The following is a 23,072-nucleotide window of genomic DNA, read 5'->3' on the forward strand; positions in this document are numbered from 1 at the left end:
AAGGCATCTCCAATATACAACAAGCCAGACCCTCCTTCAGCTCCTGGTAATTGCAGGGCACCCAACCTCCGACCCACTACACACTGACCTGCCATCCACTTGCCCTGTGTACTTGGTCCCAGCAGTGAAAACTACAATGGCTACTTTACACAAAGCTTCTCTTAGGTTTAAAATAGGGGTTCAGGCACCCTGCAGCAGACAGTCAACGCAATCAGGTTTCAGAAAAGAAGCCCAAGTAGTGAAAACTTGTCAGCCACATTCACTCCCCCCGAGAGAAGGCAAAAACTGCCCAGGCAGTTACAGACCAGGAGTACTGACCGTCGAAGGGCATGTATTCGATGAACCGCACGTCGAGCGGCTGGTTCTTCGTGAGCGCCACGAAGTCCAACAGCTCATCCTCATTGAGGCCTCTCATAACTACACAGTTCACCTGGAGGGTAGAGAAGGAGCCTGAACCCATTATGCAGAGAGCCTGGTGTTTCCATGCAAGATCTCAATGCCCTGAGGCCCTGAATGGAAAATGGCCGAGTCAGCTACACACGGTGAAGAGGTGGGATCACCCTTATGTCCTGCGATGCTACTGGAAAATTTCTTTAATATTTACAAAAATCGCCAACCTCTGAAGGAAAAAAAAACCTCACAGCTGAAGTATCAAGTCAGAATAAAACACAGGGCCCAAGGGCACTACACACCAAATGATCTTACCTTAACAGGATTGTACCCCAGTTCAATGGCTTTGTTGATTCCTTCCATTACCTTATGAAAGCCTAAAATTGAACAAGAATTAAGTCTTAACAAAAATGTAGATGAGCAAGTCAGTATCAGACAAAAAGATGGCTTCGAGCAGGGGGTTGGACTAGATGACCTTCTGGGGTCCCTTCCAACCCTGATATTCTATGATTCTATGGCAGAGACAAAACAGCTTGGTCCAGTAGACGGGACTGAAGTCAAGAGACTTTTGTTCCATCTCCAACTCTGCTGCAGACTTAGTGTGACCTTCGGCAAGTCACTTACGGCCAGATTTTTGAAGATATTTGGGTGCCCAAAAAATGCAGTGTTGCTTAGTGGCTTGTGGAAATCCCACTGGCACCCTTGCATGTTTTTTTGGCACCCAATACCTTCAAAAAATCAGGCCCTTAACTTCTCCGTGCTTCAGCTTGGCCCGGCACTACCCCCAGTCTCACCGAAGTGGGAGAGAGTCTATAAAAAGTGCTCCCAGATTTAATGGGGAAAAAAACCCGACTAAATTATTGCTAAAAGAGGCCATCCGGAAAGGGGTCTTTTGCATTTTTGCCTCGACTAAGGCTGCAGCACGGCACTTTCTGAAAACTGAACACTCTGCAACGAGCTGCTAAATGAATCAATAAATGGACAAAAACACCAAAATTCCCAACTCGCCCTTCACCACAGATTTATATCGGCTCCTGGAAAAGCGAATGGCTTTGACTTTGATTTTGGTTTTAAGGTGACAGGTGACTTTTCATGGCATCCTCATTTTATGAATCATTTGACCCATCAGTTTGATGGGCACACTGAAAGAGAGGTTTTAGGAAACCAGTTCAGCTTGGCCTTTGACCCTCTGGAAAGGACGAGACAAGAATCAAACTGCAGTGACTTCAGCAAGAGAAATCCTTAGCCTCATCCTCACATATTGCATCTCCACCCACCTCCCACCTCCAGGCAGAGAGTCCACTCAATACTTATTCTTCCTAATTGCCAAGCAGCTAGACAATTCATGAGTCCAAGGGCCTTGGAGAAATCTGAACTCCTTTCCCATTCTCCCTACAACCCCACCCCAAGTGATAATCCAGTTTCTCTGTTAAAGTTAAGAAGAGACCTGGCAGCAAAAAGTTGTTCCTTGCTGTGAACAGGTGGCCGCAACGGGAATCATTGTCAGTCTATTTCCTAGGGGACACGTGTTCACATCGAAAACCATCATCAGAATTAGCACTAAGTGTCCCTCCCCATTGGCAGTGAAGGCAGTGGTGCCAGAGTGAGCCATGGAGCCTGAACTCCTGTGGGGCCACTGCTGTAGCAAGAGAAGAGGGGTTCATACACACTAAGTATTGTAAGCTCTTTGGGGCAAGGCCTGATTTTTGTTAGAGGTTTGTACAGTGTCCAGCACAATGGGGTCCTGGTCTGTTGGGTTGAGAAGCGCCCAGCACACTGTGGATGCTACTGGAAATAAGAAAGTGCCTTTCTGTCTCCAGGGCTGTCCATCCAGTGCCTTTCTCCAGTACCAACTGTGCAAAGAATGCCACGAACAAGATCAGGGAGCTTGAACCCATCTGTTCCCTGGCTAGCTCAGAGTGGGCACACCAAACACGGGTGCACAAGAGGGAAGCAGAGGATGCCAGTCCCATTGATCTTTTCTGACCCACAACTACAGCTCCTTTAATGCCAGCCCTGCAAAACAGAAGGATGAAAGTGGGATGCAGGGGTGAAGAGCACAGGACTAACGAACTGGAGAACTGATGCCAACATCAGCTGCTTGAATTCAGAACCTGTTTGCTTTCTCCTCCTCACAAGAGTGTTTGCTTTGCTGGCACCTAGGAAGCCCATGACATCAACAGTGGGTTTTATTCTCATTAAGCAAGCTGCAGACTAAACATGGCAGGAGAGATCGTAACGCACTGCTTGTAAACATGTCCCAGAGTCACAAACAGCGACTGGGAAGCCCAGCAACCTTTGGCAAGGACTGAATGGAGAGGGAATAGTGTGACTTAGGCAATGCCAAAAGGTGAGCTTTAATTGAACCCCCCTCCCCACCCAAGGCCAGTCATCAAAACACAGCCCCAAACAGCAGATTAAAGACACCAGGCACACACGAGTCCATGCACGCTTGGGCTCAGCCGGGTAGGGAGGATCTGAGGAGGATTACAGCTTGTGATGTATAAACAATTATCCTTCTCAATTCCTCCTCTTATTCCCAGCCACACACACTCAGTCCCTCAGACTCTCCAAGGCAGGGTCCTATCCAGAGAAATGCTTATGCTCTCAGCTGGGATTCCACCTCCCAAATTTCATCCCTGCAGGAGAAGTAGTTTGAAGCCACAAGTTCAAGGATGTGATTGAGGGAGGCTGTTATCTCATTGCCTCCAGGGGCGATCTGAAAAAGCAAGGCAGGTTGTAAACTCATTTCGACCATCAGCATCAAAGTGCAGGTATTCTCCCCAGCTCATTCCATAGGGTGCGGAGGGCAGGAAGGAGCTGAGGCACCATGTTCCTCATTTTCATGCATCTAAGTTACTTACGTGGCCCCTGTTTTTGAAGTATCAGACCATCTCAAAATCTTTAGTGCATTTATCCTCCCTATCTCCGTGAGGTAGGGCTGTACTATTATCTCCATGTTCCCAAAAGGGAACTGAAGGCAGATTAAGGCCCAGATCCTCAAGAGGTATTTAGGTGCTTAATTCATATTAAAATCAATGGGAGTTTGGTGTCTAAATACCTTTGAGGATCTGGGCCTAAGTGACTTTCCCAAGGTCACACAGGAAATCTATGGCAGAGCAGGGAATTGAATCCAGGTCTCCCGAGTCACAGGTCAACATCCCAACCACTACACAATCCTCCCTCCCTAATGTACAAGTTTATTCCTCAAAAACAACGAGGAGTCCTTGTTAGTCTCTTAGGTGCCACAAATTTATTTGGGCATAAGCTTTTGTGGGCTAGAACCCACTTCATCAGATGCATGGAGAAGAAAATACATTAGGCAGGTATAAAAACACAGCACATGAAAAGATGGGAGTTGCCTTACTGAGTGGGGGGTCCGTGCTAACGAAGCCAATTCAATTAGAGTGGATGTGGCCCATTTCCAACAGTTGACAAGAAAGGGTGAATATCAACAGAGGTAAAAAGAAAAGGAGGACTGTGGCACCTTAGAGACTAACAAATTTATTTGAGCATAAGCTTTCATGAGCTACAGCTCACTTCATGCATCTGATGAAGTGAGCTGTAGCTCAAGAAAGCTTATGCTCAAATTTGTTAGTCTCTAAGGTGCCACAAGTCCTCCTTTTCTTTTTGCAGATACAGGACTAACATGGCTGCTACTCTGAAACAGAGGGAAAATTATCTTTTGTAGCGCTAACAAGGCCAATTCAATCATGGTGGATATGGCCCATGATTTATGGTTTATTCCTCAGACTCTAGTATAACCACTGTAAAAGTTCCCAGGCAATAGGATTACTGATCCATGGAAAATCCCCTGAGCCTATAGAACCAAAACCTTTTGTCTGGATTCCCACCCCCCCACCCCGGAAAATAAGCCCTAAAGTGTCTTCGCCACTGTGCTTTCATATTATAACTCGACTCATCCCTATGACAAAAATCTTCCATTCACTATAAAACTTGGTCTAAAGACATGCAAAAGTACTTTTTTTTTTTTAAATAAAATGGATGAAACTAATCACCCACTTTTGGAGTTATTGGTTTCACCCTATTTCTTCTTCACCCAAAGTCTTAGAAAATTAGTAACTTTACTCTTACCTTCCCTTTTATACATTTTATTAAAACCCCTGGGAATTTCCCCATCTCTCCCCTGCACCTTTGGGCTCAGCAGCACTCTCTAGATTCCCTTTCTGTGGTTAAAAGACCCCCCTTTTTTTCCCCTAAGAACATACATAATTATGCCTTTCCCTCAACAAGTTTTAGTGAGATGCAGTTTGTAAGCAGCACATTGCTAATGACTCCCAATCAGATATCCAGAGCTGCTGAAGCTGCAGGATCAGGTTTATCCCTTCAATAGGAGAGAAGGAACACATTTCCCCACAAGTGCCTGAAACTGGCTAGTCTTTAAGTGCAGGTAGTGAAAAGCAAAGAGTGGACAGGACTCCCAGCTGTGCCCTGGGACAGCCAGATATTTTCCTGCACTATCTACCATGAGGCAACCACACCAATGACATTGCCTAGATGAGAAAGTTAGAGAGGCAATGTTCATTTGTGTGAGAGCTGTATCCAAACACAGTGAATTTCCTCATCATGAGCCAGATGATTAACCAAACAAGTATGCAGAGAGAGAAAGAGACCGATAATCTTTCCTCACCTGTCATAGACATGGATCATGCTACACTCTAGGTTTAGTCTGATTTGTGAAACCTTGGGCCCATGGCCAAGTGCTCAGTACCTTACAGTTACCTTTCTCTATAGCCCTGCAGAGTTTTAAATAGCTTGTTCTTGACTTTACTGATACTGCAGCACCATCTTGTGGCTAAGGGGAGACATTGTCTATAAGCTAGCAGGTTCACAGACACTGAGGGTTTGGGGTTTTTTGGGTTTTTTTTTTGTTTTTTTTGTTTTTGCATTTAAAAAACTAAGGGAGTGAAGAGAGATTTTTTCCCCAACATGAAATTCACCAAACCTGAAAATTTGGGTTGAACTTCATGTTGAGCATTGAGGTTCATTTAAAAGGAACTTTTAACATATCACCATTACATTTTGTATTTGTTGTTGTCCTAGGTCTCTGAAATTTACATTTGGATTCACTAGCTAGGAAAAAAAAAGTTATAGGACTCATACCACCTCATCAGTGACCTCATGCTCTGTTTATCCACATTAAAAAGTACAGGATGGACAGCAGTACAAACTACACACACAACACCAACATAGAATGACAGAAATGGAGGACTGGAAGGGACCTCAATAGGTCATCTAGTCTAGTGCAGTCCCCTAGGCTGAGGCAAGACTAAGTATGATCTAGACTGTTTCTAGACCATCCCTGACAGGTGTTTGTCTAGCCTGTTTTTAAAAACCGCCAATGATGGAGCTTCCACAATCTCCTTATGTAATTTGTCCCAGTGCTTAGCTATCATTATAGTTAGGAAGTCTTTCCTAATGTTTAACCTAAATCTTCCTTGCTGCAATTTAAGCCCATTGCGTCTTCTCCTGTCCTCAGCAGATAAAGAGAACAATTTATCACTTTCCTCTTTACAATCTTTTATGTACTTGAAAACTGTTATCATGGTCCCTCTGAGTCTTCTCCTCTGCAGACTAAAACCCAGTTTTTTCAGTCTTTCCTCATGGATCATGTTTTCTAGACCTTTAATCATTTTTGTTGCTCTCCTCTGACTTTCTCCAATTTGTCCACATTTTTCCTGAAGTGTGGTGCCCAGAACAGGACACAGTATCCAGCTGAGGCCTTATCAGTGCTGAGTGAAAGCATTACTTCTCATGGCTTGCTTACACCACTCCTCATAATCCATACCAGAATAAAGTTTTGCTTTTTTTGCAACAGTATTACATTTGTGACTTATATCTAGTTTGTGATCAACTATAACTGCCAGAACCTTTTCTGCTGTGCCACTATAGCATTTCAAGTGTACTAAAGTGACATATATCACCTCTCCCCTCCCACTCCCCATCCACAAGGCTTGTTACACTGTCAAAGAAGATTAGGTTGGTTTGATATGATTTGTTCTTGACAAATCCATGTTGATGGTTACTTATTATCTTATTATCTTCTACATGCTTACAAATTGATTGTTTGATTATTTGCTCCATTATCTTTCCAGGTACGGAAGTTAAGCTGACTGGTCTGTAATTCCTTGGGTTGTACTTATTCCCCTTTTTACAAATGGGTACTCTATTTGCCCTTTTCCAGTCCCTCTGTGATCACTCCCATCCTCCACAAGTTCTCAAATATAGTGGCTAATAATGACTCAGATCTCTTCAGCCAGTTCCTTAAGTATTTTAGGATGTATTTCATCAGACCCTGCAGACTTGAAGGCATCTAATTAGTCTAAGAAATTCTTAACTTATTTCCCTATTTTAGCCTCAGATCCTACCCAACTCACACTGATGTTCACTTTGCTAACATTTTTGGTGAAAATGAACAAAAAAGGCATTTAACACTTCAGCCAGTGCTGCATTTCCTGTTGCCTTTCCCTCCTTGTTGGGAAATGAGCCAACTCTGTTCTTGGTCTTCCTCTTGCTTCTGATGTTTTTGCAAAATGTTTTCTTGTTACCCTTTATGTCCCTAGCTAGTTTAATCTCTATTTGTGCCCCTACATGCTTGTGTTTTTTGTTTAAAAATATTTATCCTTTGTAATTTGACCTAGTTTCCACTTTCGTATGACTTTTTTTTATTATTAAAGTTTCAGGTCATTGAAGATCTTCTGGTTAAGTCAGGGTGGTCTCTTACCATACTGCCTATCTTTCCTTCACAATGGAATAGTTTGCTCTTGGGCCCATAAAAATGTCTCACTACACATTTAAACACACCTCAAGCACGACCAGGAAAGACCACTTCTACTGCTGAAAGCAAGTTTCAGTCTTTGTGGCCTATTTAGTCCTTTCTCTGCTGGAAATGCCAACAAGATTCCAAATAGTGCCAGTTCTGAAGCTAATTTCAATGCAGGCTATTTGTCCACTAGGAACTGGACTGAACCATTAACTCATTTCACAGGCCACCAGGACCTACCTGAAGGAGTCAACAGAAGCAGTATAGTAAACCATATGGGGACATTTTAAATTGGTTGCTTAAGTCACAAGATTGCCCATCTGATGGGTCCTTAAGCAGATTCACTGTAGGAAGTGTGTGGAAGGGCTTGTACTCCATGGAAAACAAATGTTTAGAGAGTTGAAGAACAAATGTCAGTACAAGAAGCAGAGCTGGTGTATCGCAGGCAAATCATGGACCAACCTGGTACACAGTGAATATATTCTGTATTCATCATCATCCAGTATTCGGGTATAATAGGTTCTGAATCTGGGAGTCACAAATGGGTTTCAGTGACTTATGACCATCTTCTTTTTCTTTATGGTTAGACATGCGAGGAGGAGGGGTTGTCACAAAAAAAACCAAAAACCAAAAAACAAAAAAAACTTGTGTCAGTTGTAACCTATGGTTATGGCAAGGAGTAGGTTGTCCACCACTGATCTGGATGAATCTCTTTCAGTTTTTGTGGGTGGCAAGGAAACAATCTGGCAGCCATTTATGCCTTCATTTGATTAATAATGGTGGGCAATTGGTTTCAGAGTATTGTTTCTGTTTTTGGCTGAAAATGTTGAACAGGAGAACATTGTAGAGATGAAAATTGACAAATGTAGTTATGAGACCTCCTACCTCAAGCTGTTATTCACAAATGTTCTTTATTCCACCCATTCTCATGAAAAGGGGTTTTGCCTGTGAAAGAAGGCTGAGTAGAAGGGAAAAGGGCCAGCTATCAAACTCAAGCCCAGTGTAGATATTTTAGGCTGGTCTTAAGGAAGGGAATCTCACTTCTCTAACAGTAGAAGTTTGAAAGAGACTGGATGAACAAACAGGAATATAAAAAGATGGACAATGTTACCCTATAACCAGTGAGATGTTATTTGAATTTCTGTACCTTTCCTCCGGACGATGAACTCAAATTTGGCCGGAACCAGAGTATCCAAGCTGATGTTAATGGCATCCAGCCCCGCCTCCTTCAGCCGTGGCAGCAGCCTAGCTAAGTTGATCCCGTTGGTTGTGACAGCAATGGTTTGTAGCCCTTCTAGCTTGTACAGCTGAGCTAGGAAACAGCAGGGAAAAGGAGAGCGTTTAATGGTCAGAGTTCAACCACAGGATGCACGGGAACTTCTAGAGAACATTCTAGATCACTAGGGAAAGGAACATACACAACGGTGGGGAAGAGAAAAGTTAATTTCACATGAACGCAGCCAAGAGTCCAAATCCCTCCATCCACCAAGGCCCTTCACCCACTTACCAATTCACTAGATAAGATAGAGAGGGGAGCTCACCCCATACCAAATGGGCTCTGCTGACAACCACCACGTTTCTGTACCTCATTCTCTATGGAGCTGCACTTATTAGATTAATATAGTACAGCGCAAGCCAGCTTCAAATGGTATTAAAGGAGCTAAAATGTGGCAAGCAGCAGCGATTCCAAGAACTTCATCAAAACGCTCTGGCTATATAGATTAACTGTGTTCTATATGTATTACAGCAAACGAGTACTTTAATGTTGAAGGAAGCCCCATGGACTCCTTTAACCTGGCCAGCTCCCAGCTGTCCAGTTCCGAAAGCTGAATTCCAACGCTAATGGGTCAGTCACTAACCATCGCTTTCTTGGGGCCCCGACTGGATCCAGATACTGAACTGCTTGCACTTATAGAGCACCTTTTGTCCTAAAGGCTTGAACACCATAGCATATCATTCGCCGAAAACTGCTTCACCCCCCAACGAAACGCAACCACATCTCTGGGGAGAAAGTGGCAGCTACTTTAGCAGCTCAAAGTAACATTATACAAGCAATTTAAGACTACAGCATGCTTTGCTAGCTGTCACCAAAAACTGTACAGGGAATTTAAGAAGGCAAAGAGATACTCGGGTGGTACAGCTTAAAGGCTGAAATCTTCAAAGTTCATCATTAGCATTAATACAAGCATCACTAGTCTGAGTGATCAAACAGTGCTAATGCAACACCCACAAGGGGACAGCTATTAAAAAACACAAGAGGAAAGATTAGATAAACACCCCAAAGTTCAAGTCTCAGAAACAACAGCATCCCCCCCCCCCCCCCCAAAGGATGTGTAGAAATACTTGCAAGGTTCTGAGACATGGCTAATCTCCAATTTAGAGCTACACAGTTCCTATGTTAGTACCAGTCCTAGGAGCTTCACGGTGACTACTGGGTAGCTCAAAGGGTCTACGGTAAAAAGGCTGCCACATGGGTGAGGAAACAGAGGTGCTAATTCCAACTGCCCCTAGCGAGGAAGTTGTAGAACATTACCCATTGTCTCACTTGATGAGGTTCAGTATCCAACCTGCCCCTCAACCTGAATGTAATGAGGCTTTTCCCAAACTTGGCAATGCTGTCCCACCAATGGGGCTCACATGACACCGAAACCAGCCTGAAACATCTGCACAGCTGAGTTAAATGCAGAAGGTTGTTACTGGGAATTTGGCAGCAAACTTACTATGAAATTAAAAATTGAATTCCCTGTAGTACTCCAGTTTCTTCTCCTTTTTCTTTCCTTAGACTTCCTTTCACTTCCTCTCTTTATCGTGGTATTTTTAAGCCTTCTCGTGTGTTTAGAATTTGTTTGAAACACTAGAACCATTTTATAGTGAAGTCATCTGCTTACTCTACATAGAGAAAGCCTTGCTAAGCAAAGGATTTACCTAACTGGGATCGCAACCTGAAAATGGTGATGCACTGGAATCACTTGGGATTGCTATTCTGTTTCACTACCACCCTATTCACTGTGTGTGGTTTCCACTGTATTTAAGTTATGTCATTTTGATTAGTAAAAGTGTTCAGCTTATACTTCTCCAAAAACCATCCTTTTCTCGTCTCTTTAAAGTGCAGGTCAGCTATAAGAAGTGACTGTGTAAAAGTGGCATCTTATTCAGTAGGTTTAGTCCCTCGGGCTGTGTTTATCTTAGACTCTTTCTGGGAGTCTCCCTCCCATTGCATTATCAATAGAGGGAGGGTTAGTGTGGACAGGGTACGGGCACTTTTATCACCATGGCATCTACCGCTGCTTGGAGCAGTTCTACTAAAAGCATAGTGGTGAAAGAGCAGGTGGCCACTTGGTCCCCATCTACTCAAGCACTCCCACCACTGCTACCTCCAAGAGAGCTACATCTTTAGTGTTCCTCAAACTGTTCACTGTACACAAGCCCTGTCTGTATTTGGATACACATCTGCCTATTTAAGGTGCAAAAATAAATGGTTCCCTGCCTTATATGCCCCTCGCTGCTCCTGCCCCGTACGAGGCAGTGGCCACATTCTATTTTGAGCACGTTAGCTCAATGAGACCTAGTATGAGTATGTCTCATCGAGCTGGGAATAAATACCTCCAGACATACCTTCATGTGCTTCCCTTAGGGTATTTGCGACTGAGATTGTGGCTTAGAAGACGTATACCCAGTACTGTGAGTGTTGGAAGCAAAGGGACAACAGCAATGTTCTTTAAGAACCAACTTTCTCTTCCCTTTCCTTTCCGGATGTCTCAAACCTTCCCCATGCACCAGGAGTGAGCTACCAGAGAAGGGGTGGCCACTGTTGTGGGAGAAGCACTAGCTAACACCACAGTCCGTTTGCCAGTAGGGGAAACGTGCTGTGCTTCCAGCCTGGAGAAGAACGTACATCAATGTAACTGCTTTGCTTGCCCATCAGCTGTCCTCAGAACACACATCAACCACCAAGCTTCCAGCAACAGAGAAACAACAGGAGCCACTACAGACGTCACTGCTGGAAAGATGTAGTAAATACAGGTTTAAGCAGAGTCCAATCAGACTTTCACGCTGCAGCCTGAACCAGATGGATTCCAGCAGTAAACTATTATGGCACCAGCTGAATTTAGCCAGCCAATTAGAGCAGAATGTGGTTCTTATCAGTGCCTCTTTCTTTGTGTAATGGATACACAACTAGACAATTCACTGGAGACTCTAATGGAGGGCACAATATTGCCAAGTGTAGTGAACAGACTGGACAGAACCCAGAGATCAGAAATTAGAGATGGAAGAACTAATCCTTAGTGTCTGTAGTTATTCACCACAACCAGACACTATCCTTGCCTGCTTGTTTATTTGTGCAGGCTAAGCAGTAAAACATCTGCAGCTATCTTGTGCCACGGCTGCACTGTTTGACTAGTAAACTCAGTAGCGATTACAGAGAGATTTCATATACAAACATGAGGTGTGCTGCTGGATTAAGGCTGCTTTTATGCCTCCTGTAATCACTTCAGCAAAATAAAATAAATAAATAAATAAAAAATAAAGACAAACCAGCAGCTAAATACATACAAATAAAGTCAAATGGCAAAATGACCGACTGGAGTGGGAAAGAAGATCAGACTACCTACCTCAGGAGTCTGAGGTGGAAGTGCAACATTTAGCTTTAAATAAAAAATGACAACCACTTTTACGTTTGTTGCCCCTTCCTGGTCAGAACATTCTCTCTGAAAATGGCATATTCTCTTTTGATGGCTCCCTACCCTCCTATCGATAAGTTAAAAGGTGCAATTTCCTAGCAAAACGCAACCCAGTATCTAATAACAAAACAAAGGAACGGTTCAAAGTTCTTTCTACCTCAAAGCAAAGGTCATAGTTGATTTTCAGCCACTGGCTGGGAAGATCACCAGTATTAAAAGAGAATGCAACTGATACACAGTTGATTTGGCTTTGCAGGACTAAATTGTTTGGAAAACATTTAGATGCGTTGAATAATGCATTTATTTGTCTGTAAAGTGCCATGCACTCTTATGGGGCTGTGTAAATGAGGCAACTCTTTATTTTGCAAATACTCCAACCATAACCCCATACAGTCCTCGGCATCAGCTTGGAGATCCTCAGGGGGAAATATTAGTAAAAAAGCCGCACAAACCTCTTAGCCGCTTAAAGAAAAATCCCTCCCCTCGCACCCCTCAACAGTATTTTAAAAGGTGTTTCTAACAAATCGGAATGCAGAACAGTCCTTTGGAGTATCTTGCATGTTTGTATGTCAGCATGCTCCAGGACAGCAACAATCAGATCAAAGTACATGCCTGCTAAATTTAATTGTTGCTGCAGTCAGCAAAGGGGGGTGGGAAGAGGAGAGGGTGTACACAAGCATATATATAAATGTACTAATACATTTCAAACTATTCATATAAACAGGCTTGTAAATGTCACTAAGCCCTGCCCAGACTAATTGCATTATTTCTATAAATATCAAGGTATTTCAAAGAGGAAAAAGCTATTAAAAAAGCCAAAGACAAACAAGCAAAATAAGGAGTAGACTAAACATGAGGTATTAACAAAATATGTGATAATGCCAGGGTTGCTATTAAAAGTTTTTTATATATAAATAATGGGGAGACAAAGGTTCTGTTTTCAATGAGACCCATAAAAATAATTGCTTAAGAGAAGTATAATTGTTTGATGACTCAAAATGTTTTTGGTTTTTTTGGTCAAGTCTTATTGCAGGAATCCTGCTATTAGCCAGTAGAGCTACCAGCATAGTCCCTCTTAGGCAAGTTCCCTCCTGTTCTAGGTTTTGATAAAACATACCCAATACTCCACACTGCACCAATTCCTGCTCTAGGAGCCCTATGGCTCTCTCTCCTAACACTTCCCACAAAAGGACCAACAGCCAATGAATGACTGGGACAGATACACCTATGTTCACACCCTACCCACTATTGTAATAATCTTGGTACAAGTCTTGTAAGGTATCATTTGTAAACTCATGATTTGCCAATCAGTATTGTCCTAGTCAGATAGGTGTGGCAACTTTGTATGACGTTATAAGATTCCTCTGTATGGTGTTAATACATATTCCAAACCCCACCGCCCTGGCCAAAACAGAAGCTGGCAAACAGGTCTGTCCTAAACAAAGGAATGATGCTCTGCTTAATTTGCATTTAAGCAGTTAACAGTCATCAGACAGGAATGGAAGACAAAGGAAGTTCAAACAGCTTGAAAAAACAGCAGAGAACATCCTTCTACATATCCTTTGGTTCCTAGTTCTTAGCTGAAAATGTTTTTCTAAGAGGGGACTGATGCTATAAAAAGGAAGGATGAACATCGCAAGGGAGTCCTCTCTCTCCGCCTATCGCATTCACTTTTTCTGAAGAGACAAAGGAAGCAGGAGTTGGCCCCTAGGGGAAGGGTCCCGACATAAAGAATTTGGTCAGTAACACTGCTGAAAGCATGTGGTGAGAAAACGTTCTTTGAATCTAACGTAGTTTGTTAAGTTAGGCATCAATAAGCGTTTTCTCTTTTTTTTTTGGTAACCATTTCTGGCTTGGATGCCTCATTACTTGTACTCATTTAAAATCTCTCTCTTTGTAGTTAGTCAACTTGTTTTATCTAATCCAGTGTGTTCATGCTGAAGTGTCTGGGTAACTCTATTTGGAACAACAAGTTGTGTGCATATTATTCCCTTAAAGGAATAATGGACGTAACATATTTGCACTGTCCAGGAGGGGGCTGGGCAGTACAGGTCATACTTTTCTGGGGGAAGATTTGAGACTGGGGATGTATTGGGGTCACCTTGCGGCATAACCACTGCTGCTAAGAGCCAAGGTGTGGCTGGCTGCAGGCCACACACAGACATAGCTGGGCGTGATTTGCGTGTTGGAGGCTGTTTGTGAACAGTCCAGACCGGAGGCTACAGCAGCAAGGTGCTGTAAAGGGCAGCCTACGTTACAGGGTGAGGGTGACACAGCTACTCATTAGTATGGATTGGCCCCTGGGATGTCACACTGAGTAAAGGAAGTTTTAGTGTTATGGATGTCTGTCCACTAGGAACTGAGCTGAGACACCACTCCCTTCTCCCACAAGCTAATTTCGCAGGTCTGGTCTACACTAGGATTTTACATCTCTCAGTGGTGTGAAAAATCCACACCCCTGAGAGACATAACTATGCCATCCTAACCCACGGTGTAGACAGAGCTAGGCAGAGGGCTACCGCCTCTTGGGGAGGGGATTACCTACACTGATGGAAGAATCCCCCCCATCAGCATAGGTAGGATCCACACTGAAGTGCTACAGCACTTTAAGTGTAGACATACTGACAGAGACCACTTAACAGCCATCAGTTAGTAAAATAAATAAAAATTATATATATTTGATACAAATCTAGGGAGTCTTGGCTGACCTAGAGAAGACAGACTCTATACTTAGGGCCCTACCAAATTCAGGATCCATTTTGATCAATTTCATGCCTGAGGGTTTTTAAATTGGTCAATTTCACGTTTTCAGATATTTAGGTCTGAAATTTCACAGTGTTGTAACAGTGGGGGTCCCAAACCAACAAGTACATGGAGGTGGGTCTGATCTCCCCCCACTCTCCACAGAGCAGCCATGCAGGGGGAAGGACAAGTCCTGTCCCTCCCCAGCCCGGCTGGGACTTGCAGCTAGGAGCCTCCCCTGCCTCCCCCCAAGCTGGGGCACTCTGAGCAGCACAGGGGAGATCAGATTTCATGGGGAAGGGCTTATTTTACAGTTCATGACACTTTTTCACAGCTGTGAAATTGGTAGGGCCTCATCTATACCCCATTTACTAGTCATCTCAGGGACTTGTACTCAAAGCAGGCAAAAGGACATGACATAACCTACAGTAAGTTGTAGCTGCTGACTCATGGTGTATGTGAGTTTCTAAATAATCTGAAGAGTTGCAGCAGGCCTGTAGATAAATAAGAGATTAAAAAACCTAGTTTCCCATGTTGGCTTCAAGCCACATTATTGCAGCAGGGAAAAGAAAAAAGTGCAGACGCAGAGTCTTAGCAGAACATGGTACTGATTATTCCTCTATCCCTTACAGACTTTAAGAGTTTTACTGTTAGCAGTTATATTGCACTTTATATAGAGAGAGCATTTATTCAGTGGAAAAACTAAGCTAAATTCAGAGCACCAGAATCGCCAAACACCCTAAGCACTGCATGCTGCTTAAGGAAAGCTTCTCAGGCAGGTGAGTGATGACTAGGATTTGCAAGGTGCCTTAAAATAGAGTGAGACACAAAAAGGGTTTAAAAATCCAAAATAATTAGGAGTGTTTTCATAGGTTCAGTTAAGAAATGTAAATATTTCCCCACAATGCTGGAAACAAAACTGCATTGTACTAACACATGAAATCCAAAAAGTGAACTAACTAACGAGAGGAAGTGAAATGGACCAAATTGGTTTCATTGTCCAGTTTGAATGAAAAACACCATCAATGATTAAACACAGACTATTACAAATAGCAAAATTCAGAAATGTAAACCATGTCTAACAGGGAAGGGTATATTATAAATGATCATCTTGCAAAGACCACTTTAAGATACTAATTCCAAATCCATGTCTGCAGGACATGATTTATGCTTCAGTTAAAAGGGCAATAATTGGAATTTAAACTCCCTTAAAGACAGATATTTATCTAACACCAGTCACTGGTGGTTTTACACAGTTGTGTTCTATTACATTCAGATTATTACTGGGTTTCGATTTCTAATCACACTGGAGTTATGTGAATAATGCTCCACTAATTCGTGGAACATTTACTTATTTATTGCACTTAACAACAAGACTACAGATTAGGAGTTTATTGATTAACTGAATGCAAGGCTTTCCCACCTTATGTGTCTAACAACTTCAAAAAGAGGAGTTATTTTCCAGCACCACTGAACAGTTAAACTGTTTTCAAACAATGTCACAGTACACAATGCTCCATTCAGGAAAATGCAGACTGGTGCTAATCCAGGCTGCTTGCCTTCATCTGTAGGGCTAGTCACTTCCCCATCCACAACTCTGTTCTCAAACTGCTGCAGTAATGGTGCCTCTGGCATATCCCTTGGAAGTCTGGAGAAAACACAGCAGTGGACCTGTCTTGCCTCAGTGAAAGCTCCCTCCATTGTTAATTACAAGTCCTTTATTTGGGGACCGTGTCTTTAGGTGCCAGACACATGCACAGTAAATTACAGGACAACCTATAAGAAGAAGAAAAAATGCATGTGTAGACCCCTGAATTCTCTAGGTTTTCAACTCACCCTAGGAGAACAAGCCACACAAATACAAGGCCCAAGACACCAATGAGTTAGTCCAATAGTACAATCACCGAACATCCAGTACCATTAACACAAATGGCCCCAACCTGCCACATTCGCCCCTGACACAAACCAAAAATGATCACTCGGGTTCACACATCAGCTACAGCAGGCAAAGTGCACAGGCAGAAAGCTTGAGTGCAAACCATATTCTGAATCCATCCTCCAGCAGCACAGACAACTCTTACAGGATTAAGCCACTGCAGTCACGGATGCAAAATGAGCCTTCTACCCCTCCATTACCAAGGCCAGCACGGCTATTTTGCATAGTGAACTCGTTAATTAATCCAGACAGCATAGCCCAAATATCTGACACAAGCACCAAGCATGGGGAAGAGCAGTCAGCATATTTTGCTGACAAGATAAATTGAAAATGTATGGAACACACTGGAACAAACGAAACTGCACTCAAACCAGACTCTATTACCCACCCTGACACAGTTTGGCCCCATCACACAGAACAAACTTAAGAAGCCCTAACAAATGTTAGAGCCACAACCTGTGAAATGGATCCATGCTCTTATAAAAGCCAGCGAAGAACAACTATGCCCGCTCTCAATGGAAATAATCAATGTCTCCTTCATACAAGCACACCTACAAAACTCTTTGAAAAAGAGTTTGCCCAGTGCCCAAGAAGCCATCACTGGACCTGAAGATCTCCCCAACAACCATATGGTCTCCAGCCTCCCCTTTCTAGACAAAATAACTGAAGGATCAGTAACCACCAAGCTCCAATAACCACACATGACATGGGCCAACATCCTGGATGTCTCACAATCAGGGCTCAACACAGAGACAGTTCCATTGGCACTAATGACATTATGGCCATGGACACAAGACTTCCATGTTCACACTGCTGGACCTTTTTGCTGCCTTTGACACAGAGGACCACTTACTAACCCGGCTACATGATGTAGCAGGAGTAGGTGGCCCAAGACTACAGTGATTCCATTCATTCCTCTCCAGTAGACTGAATGGCAAAAGGTAATTGCCCCCGCCCTGCTCCAAAGGCACTCATCTGCAGAGTCCCACGGGGATCCATACTATTCCCTGTTATTTTCAATATCTACACAAGTCCACTGGGATTTAGTCAGACCCCCTGGGCTCAGCAGACAATGGGGTGCCCATTGCACTCAACTACATCTCTCATTCTCAAGTGGTGGAACCACTGCCACTAACAAGACGTCAGAATGTCTTGTGGGGGGAACAGCAGCAGAAATCAGCTCCTGGATGAAGTGCAGCTGGCTCAAGCTGAATCGAGGCAAGATGGATACGACACCTAGTCAGAAAGGGGAAATGCACTGAAGAACTAGCAGAGACAGTGTCTCCACCTGCCACTGAAGGCAGACAGCTCTCCTTTGTCAGACAGGCACAAAGCCTCAGGCCTTGCTTGACTCCTCAATATGCTGGGCTGACCAGGTAGCACCAGTATCTAAAAAGTGCCTTCTTTTACCTGCAGCTTGTTAAGAAACTTCTTCCCTTCCTCCTGGATGAGAACCTGCCCACAGCAACCTATGCATGTGTCACCTCCAGGCTGGACTGCTGGAATTCAGTCTCTGAAACTGAACATGAAGACAATGTACAGGATTTGGCTGGTACAGGATGTGACGTGGAAGAAGCCCCATCATTTGGGAGATTCAAAAACAGAACGGTGCAAAGCACTGGAGGTTTGCTGCACGCAATAACCCCGTATTGCATGTATTTGGTAGGGTGCAGAGGGAGATGGTGCTTGCAGATGGAAGAGACTATTTGTGAACATTTGATTACACGAATAGGGTTCTCAGATCATGATAGGGAACATTCCCTCAGAGCGTAGCCCACATGCCATGCTACTCAATTTGATTAGGCCGAGACATCTTTGTGCTGCATGATTTGTGGCGCTGCTAAAGGAGGAGAAAGCCAGACCAGAAACTTACCCACAATATCAACCACGTCAGGCCGGATGAGTGGTTCTCCACCAGTCAGTCGGATCTTGTCCACACCTTCCTTCACAAAGAGCCTGGCAATGGTGATTATCTCCTGGGTAGTGAGCAGCTCTGATTTAGGGGTCAGTTGAACTCCCTCTTCTGGCATACAGTACTGACCTGAATGAGCAATCAAGAAATACATGGGCAAATGGAAGGATCAGCCACTGGCAAGGAACCAACACTGTACTTGGATGCACTTTGCATAGCAACTGCCTGTAATTGCCAACTATTCTGCCTTGCAGAAATACAGCTAGCAAGAACAGAGTCAAACTAGCAACCCACGGACAAGGCTGCTGGCCTAATTCCTAAAATAACTTTACATCTACTTGACAGGTCTGTAAATAAAGTTTGCCACTTAAGTCTGGAGGGAGGCCAACCCATGGCAAAAGTATGGGTGTTGCCAAAACTGTATTTTTCACACAAGGAGTTTTGGTTGAAATTTTTTTCCCCAGCTCTAGTTCCTACAGGTGGGCCACCATATCCTGTGGAATACATGAACCTCACTGTGACATGGAGGGGGAAGGAAGAAGACAGACTTACATCTGAGGTTGCATTTCTCAGTCAGGGAGATCCGCAGGTAGTTGTGCTGACGGCCAAATCTGTCAGTCAGGAAAGCAGAGAAAGGGGCAGCATGTTCAGTTAGGAAACCTTTTCTTCTTGTGCTTGGCAATTCCTGAGGAGAAAAAGCAACAAAACAAGGGGTAGCTGTTTTCATCTTCAAAGCACTGTACAAATGTTGAACTGAGTCTAAACTTCACAGGGAAATTATCATCCACATCTTATGGAAGGGGAAAACCGAGGCACACAGAAGCCAAGTGATTTTGACCAAGACTAAAAAGTGAGTCTCAGTGGAACAGCTAAGGAGTTCCAGGGGTTTCCCGACTCTCATCCCCTGCTTAATTCCATTGCATCATGCTGCATATTTAAGATAAAGGGGAAGGAACCATATTAAAGTTAGCCACTTTGTGCAGCAGTTGCTGTAGGCCTTCTCTGCAATGCATTTTGCAAGGACAGTTTGATTCTTGAAATCTATAAAGACAGAGGGAAAGATATACACCCAAAATAGTCAGCCGGACGCCCTCATTGTGGTCCTCAAATTGTGGTCCTCAAACCTGGGCATGAGCCTTCCAGGCATTTTGCTGCCTAGCAGAAGAACTAAAAGTTACAACTGAAAGTACACCACTAGCCTTCTGCCTGTGACAGTTCAAGTATGAGACAAAAGGCCCTGTCCAACGTAAGAACAAATTGGGCCACTTTGAACGGTTTTTTAAATCTGTGGGCAACAGCCATATTTAGTATGGTTTTCCAGCTTGAATTGTGTTCGAAGCCTTGTGCTATGGACATGGCTCGGCTAACATGATTCCCAGGTGAAAGGCTCTGTGTAACTAGTCAGGGAGGGCAGTGCTAAAACCCCTAATAGTAATACGACAGCGTTTTAAACAAGGTTGCAACTAACACAATGCTGTTCCCCTCTCCTTGTGTGTGCCTAAAAGTGCTAGAAGCACAACACATTTGGGACTAGTTACTCCAGGTTGCAACACTATCTGAAATCCCTGCTTCATGCTCCTGCATGCATAGAGCCCTGCGTGGATACAAAATTTGTATCTGCATCTTATCCGCAAAAATGGTCCGGGGATATCTGCAGATTTGCGGGGCTTTATGCATGTGTAATTAAAGGAAGTAAACCACCAGCAAGGGAAGGGGGTCAGAGAACTGTACAACAGGGGTCAAATGTGGGGAGAGCTAATAAGAGACTCCCAGGCCTGGGTGGGATGGGCAAATCTAAGTTTCAAACCAGTGCTGCTCAAGACACAAACCGTATTGAGCAGCAGCTAACAAAGGTGGAAAGGGGAAAAAAAAAAAAAAAGAAACACCCCCCAAGAAGGATGCCAACCCTCTAGGATTGCCTGAAGCCTCCAGGAATGAAAGATTAATCTTTAATTAAAGATTATATCATGGGATGAAACCTCCAGGAATACATCCAACCAAAACTAGCAACCCTACGCAATGTTTAGTGCACTAGAGTCAAAGTTTAGCAGTAGCCCCTGGGCCACCGCTTTGCTTACTGGGCCATTAAGAGAAGCTGATGCTTGATTAAAAACATCTTAGTTATAAATAATTCTGCATCTCATCCCTTTCACAGAGGGGTGCTGGTAGGAAATCATGCTGTCAGCTGCTTCCAAGGGTCAGCTGCTGCTGGCTCTTTACTCAGTGTCATAACCCTCTACTTATGAAGCACTGACCATCCTCACAGCATGGGACAAGGACTCCACTCTGGAGATCAACTACAGACCAGTGGTCCAGCAAAACGTCCCTAAGAATGGGGGTATTAGAGAGTTGAAGCAAAGTTTGTCTTTTACCTATTTCCAAGTAAGGAAATTGCAACCACTGATCCTCAGAGTGGGTTGCCCTTATCTCTTAGCTACTTGGGGAACAAACCCAGACTTGTTTGTGGATGGGGATTAAGACTACAAAAGCGCTCCAGAAATAGTTATTTTAAAAGCAGAGAGAGTGCCAACATCTAAAAAAATACATTAAAGTGATAGAACAGTTCATTCCCAGAGTAAACTAATTAAGAAAGAGCTATTTGCCAAACTTTGTTTCTGCTGATGCCTCCAGGTTCAACATACGTTGTGTGAAGACTAGAATGCTTTCTCTAAGAGGCTCAAACTACACCTGTATGCCTCAGAAATACAGGCATGCTTACAGTCATCTAGATTATATGGCTGGATTCTAAACTATTATACCAGCATAGATCTGGACATCACTGAAATCAATGGAGTTACACTGGTGCATATCTGGAGTAAGTAAGAGCAGGTTGAGTTGCACAGGCTTCAGAAGTCTGTGGGATTCCCTCTCCACTTCACAATAACGCAATATCCTCATTAATTTTATTTCTAAAACTTTCTGTTCTTGAATAAACCTATTAATAGCGCCTATCAAGCTTGTGCCTGGTTTTCTCCCCACTCCATATCCCCACTATGTCAACTTTAAACACACCTTTGAGTTGGAGTAAGACTATATAAATGACCTCCCCACCCATATTCCCTGTGGCCACTCTCCATTTCCCTCTCCTCCACCTCCTATCCCATGGTCTATCAGATCATTCAAGCCTCTGGCTAAAGAAATAGCTACTGTGAAAAAATTTGAGAGTGAAACCACAATTTGACACAGAAACTGAGATCCATGGTCTGCTATTAACACGGAGAGCTGAGCCTGAGGTTTGAGACTCTGAAGTAAGACAGGGTGACAGCAGCCAGTTCACTCCCTGCCTTTGGGCTAATCCCTAACCACTTCCCATGTGAGACTACTCCTAAGCAGCATGCTTCAGTATATTAGCAAGTCTGGATAGACAACTGCCTCAGAAAGCTTTTCACTCTTAAGGTTTGAACAAGCACGCTCAGATGGACCCCAAAGCTGAAGTCTTGGATGCACTCTTGAGACCACAAGATGTACATTTTTCAAGTATCAGAGTAGCAAGTTTTTCAAGTAGGTCTTCAATCTCACTCTACTGAAAGCTTTGCCTACTGGTTATATCTCTCTACTCCCAGCTCTGCCACTAACCTGTGGGGTGCTGGGCAAGTTATTTAACCCCACGTTACTTCCACTTCCCCACCTGTAAAACAGGGAGAATACTAGTTAACCACTTTTATAAATGTTTTCAGAGGCTCAAATTAGAGGAGCTATAGAAGTGGTTTTTGTTTGTTTTTAAAATACCTATATGCTCTTATCTGGTGGTGGATGCTCACATTTCTCCATTTATATTAATCACAATTATATTAAGATTTTATGGAGACCAACTGAATAATTATGATAGACACTGAGCAGTCACTACATGAAGGGAACAAAATAAGGTTAGCATAATGGGAGGAGGGGTGTGAGATGCAGTGGAAATGGTTCTTAAAAATGCAATCCATCTTGTTTCCATTAATGCTCTTCAGACACAGCATCATAAAATTATTTAAGGAGACAGATTTTGTGTTAGCAAGTTAAAGAAAAAAGGAATATTTAAAATCCTGTGACTACAGTGGCCAGTTCCAGACATTCTAACTATCCTTGTTAGGTTATAACGGATAAGGGGTTAAAGGTTAAGGATCTGACTATAAACCTCAAACGTTAAATGAGTGACTGGACTCTAGGGCTGCATTATGTGGAGGATATGGAGAGGATGAGAGAACAAGCCACGTCACAGATGTTAGTCACATCACTCAGGTCATGTCTACACTACCCACCGGATTGGCGGGTAGTGATCAATCTATCTGGGATCGATTTATCACGTCTAGTGTAGATGCAATAAATCGATCCCCGATCGCTCTGCCGTCAACTCCGGAACTCCACCAGCGTGAGAGTCGGAAGCAGAGTTGACAGGGGAGCAGCGACTGTTGATCCTGCACCGCGAGGACACAAAGTAAGTGATTCTAAGTCGATCTAAGATACGCAACTTCAGCTATGAGAATAGCATTTATGCTATGAGAATAGCATAGCTGAAGTTGCGTATCTTAGATCGATTCCCCCCCCCCCCCCCCCAAGCGTAGACCAGGCCTTTGTGCGCTACTGGAAGGAGCTCAGATACTGTGTTGATGAGCATGGTATAAAAACCTATTCAGAAGAGCT

The 23,072-nt window shown here is 43.5% G+C and overlaps 1 protein-coding gene across 10 annotated transcripts in view; it reads right to left on the reverse strand.

Moving 5' to 3' along the window:
* The window catches only part of MOCS1 (molybdenum cofactor synthesis 1), a 51,475-nt gene that overhangs the window by 20,662 nt on the left and 7,741 nt on the right, over nt 1-23,072 (reverse strand). For 9 of the 10 annotated variants that reach the window (XR_012158197.2, XM_073338568.2, XM_073338567.2 and 6 more), the window contains 5 exons: nt 18,999-19,131; nt 18,408-18,575; nt 8,322-8,486; nt 706-767; nt 319-430 (listed from right to left, as the gene is read on the reverse strand). Coding sequence is in view for 9 of the 10 variants with exons in the window: in XM_073338568.2 (XP_073194669.1) it covers nt 319-430; nt 706-767; nt 8,322-8,486; nt 18,408-18,575; nt 18,999-19,131 (640 nt within the window). In the remaining variant the exon portion in view is untranslated. The remainder of the gene's footprint in view (nt 1-318; nt 431-705; nt 768-8,321; nt 8,487-18,407; nt 18,576-18,998; nt 19,132-23,072) is intronic. The other variant, XM_073338573.2, reaches the window with a different exon arrangement.

Source organism: Lepidochelys kempii, chromosome 3 (assembly GCF_965140285.1).
Source record: "Lepidochelys kempii isolate rLepKem1 chromosome 3, rLepKem1.hap1, whole genome shotgun sequence".
NCBI lineage: Eukaryota > Metazoa > Chordata > Testudines > Cheloniidae > Lepidochelys > Lepidochelys kempii.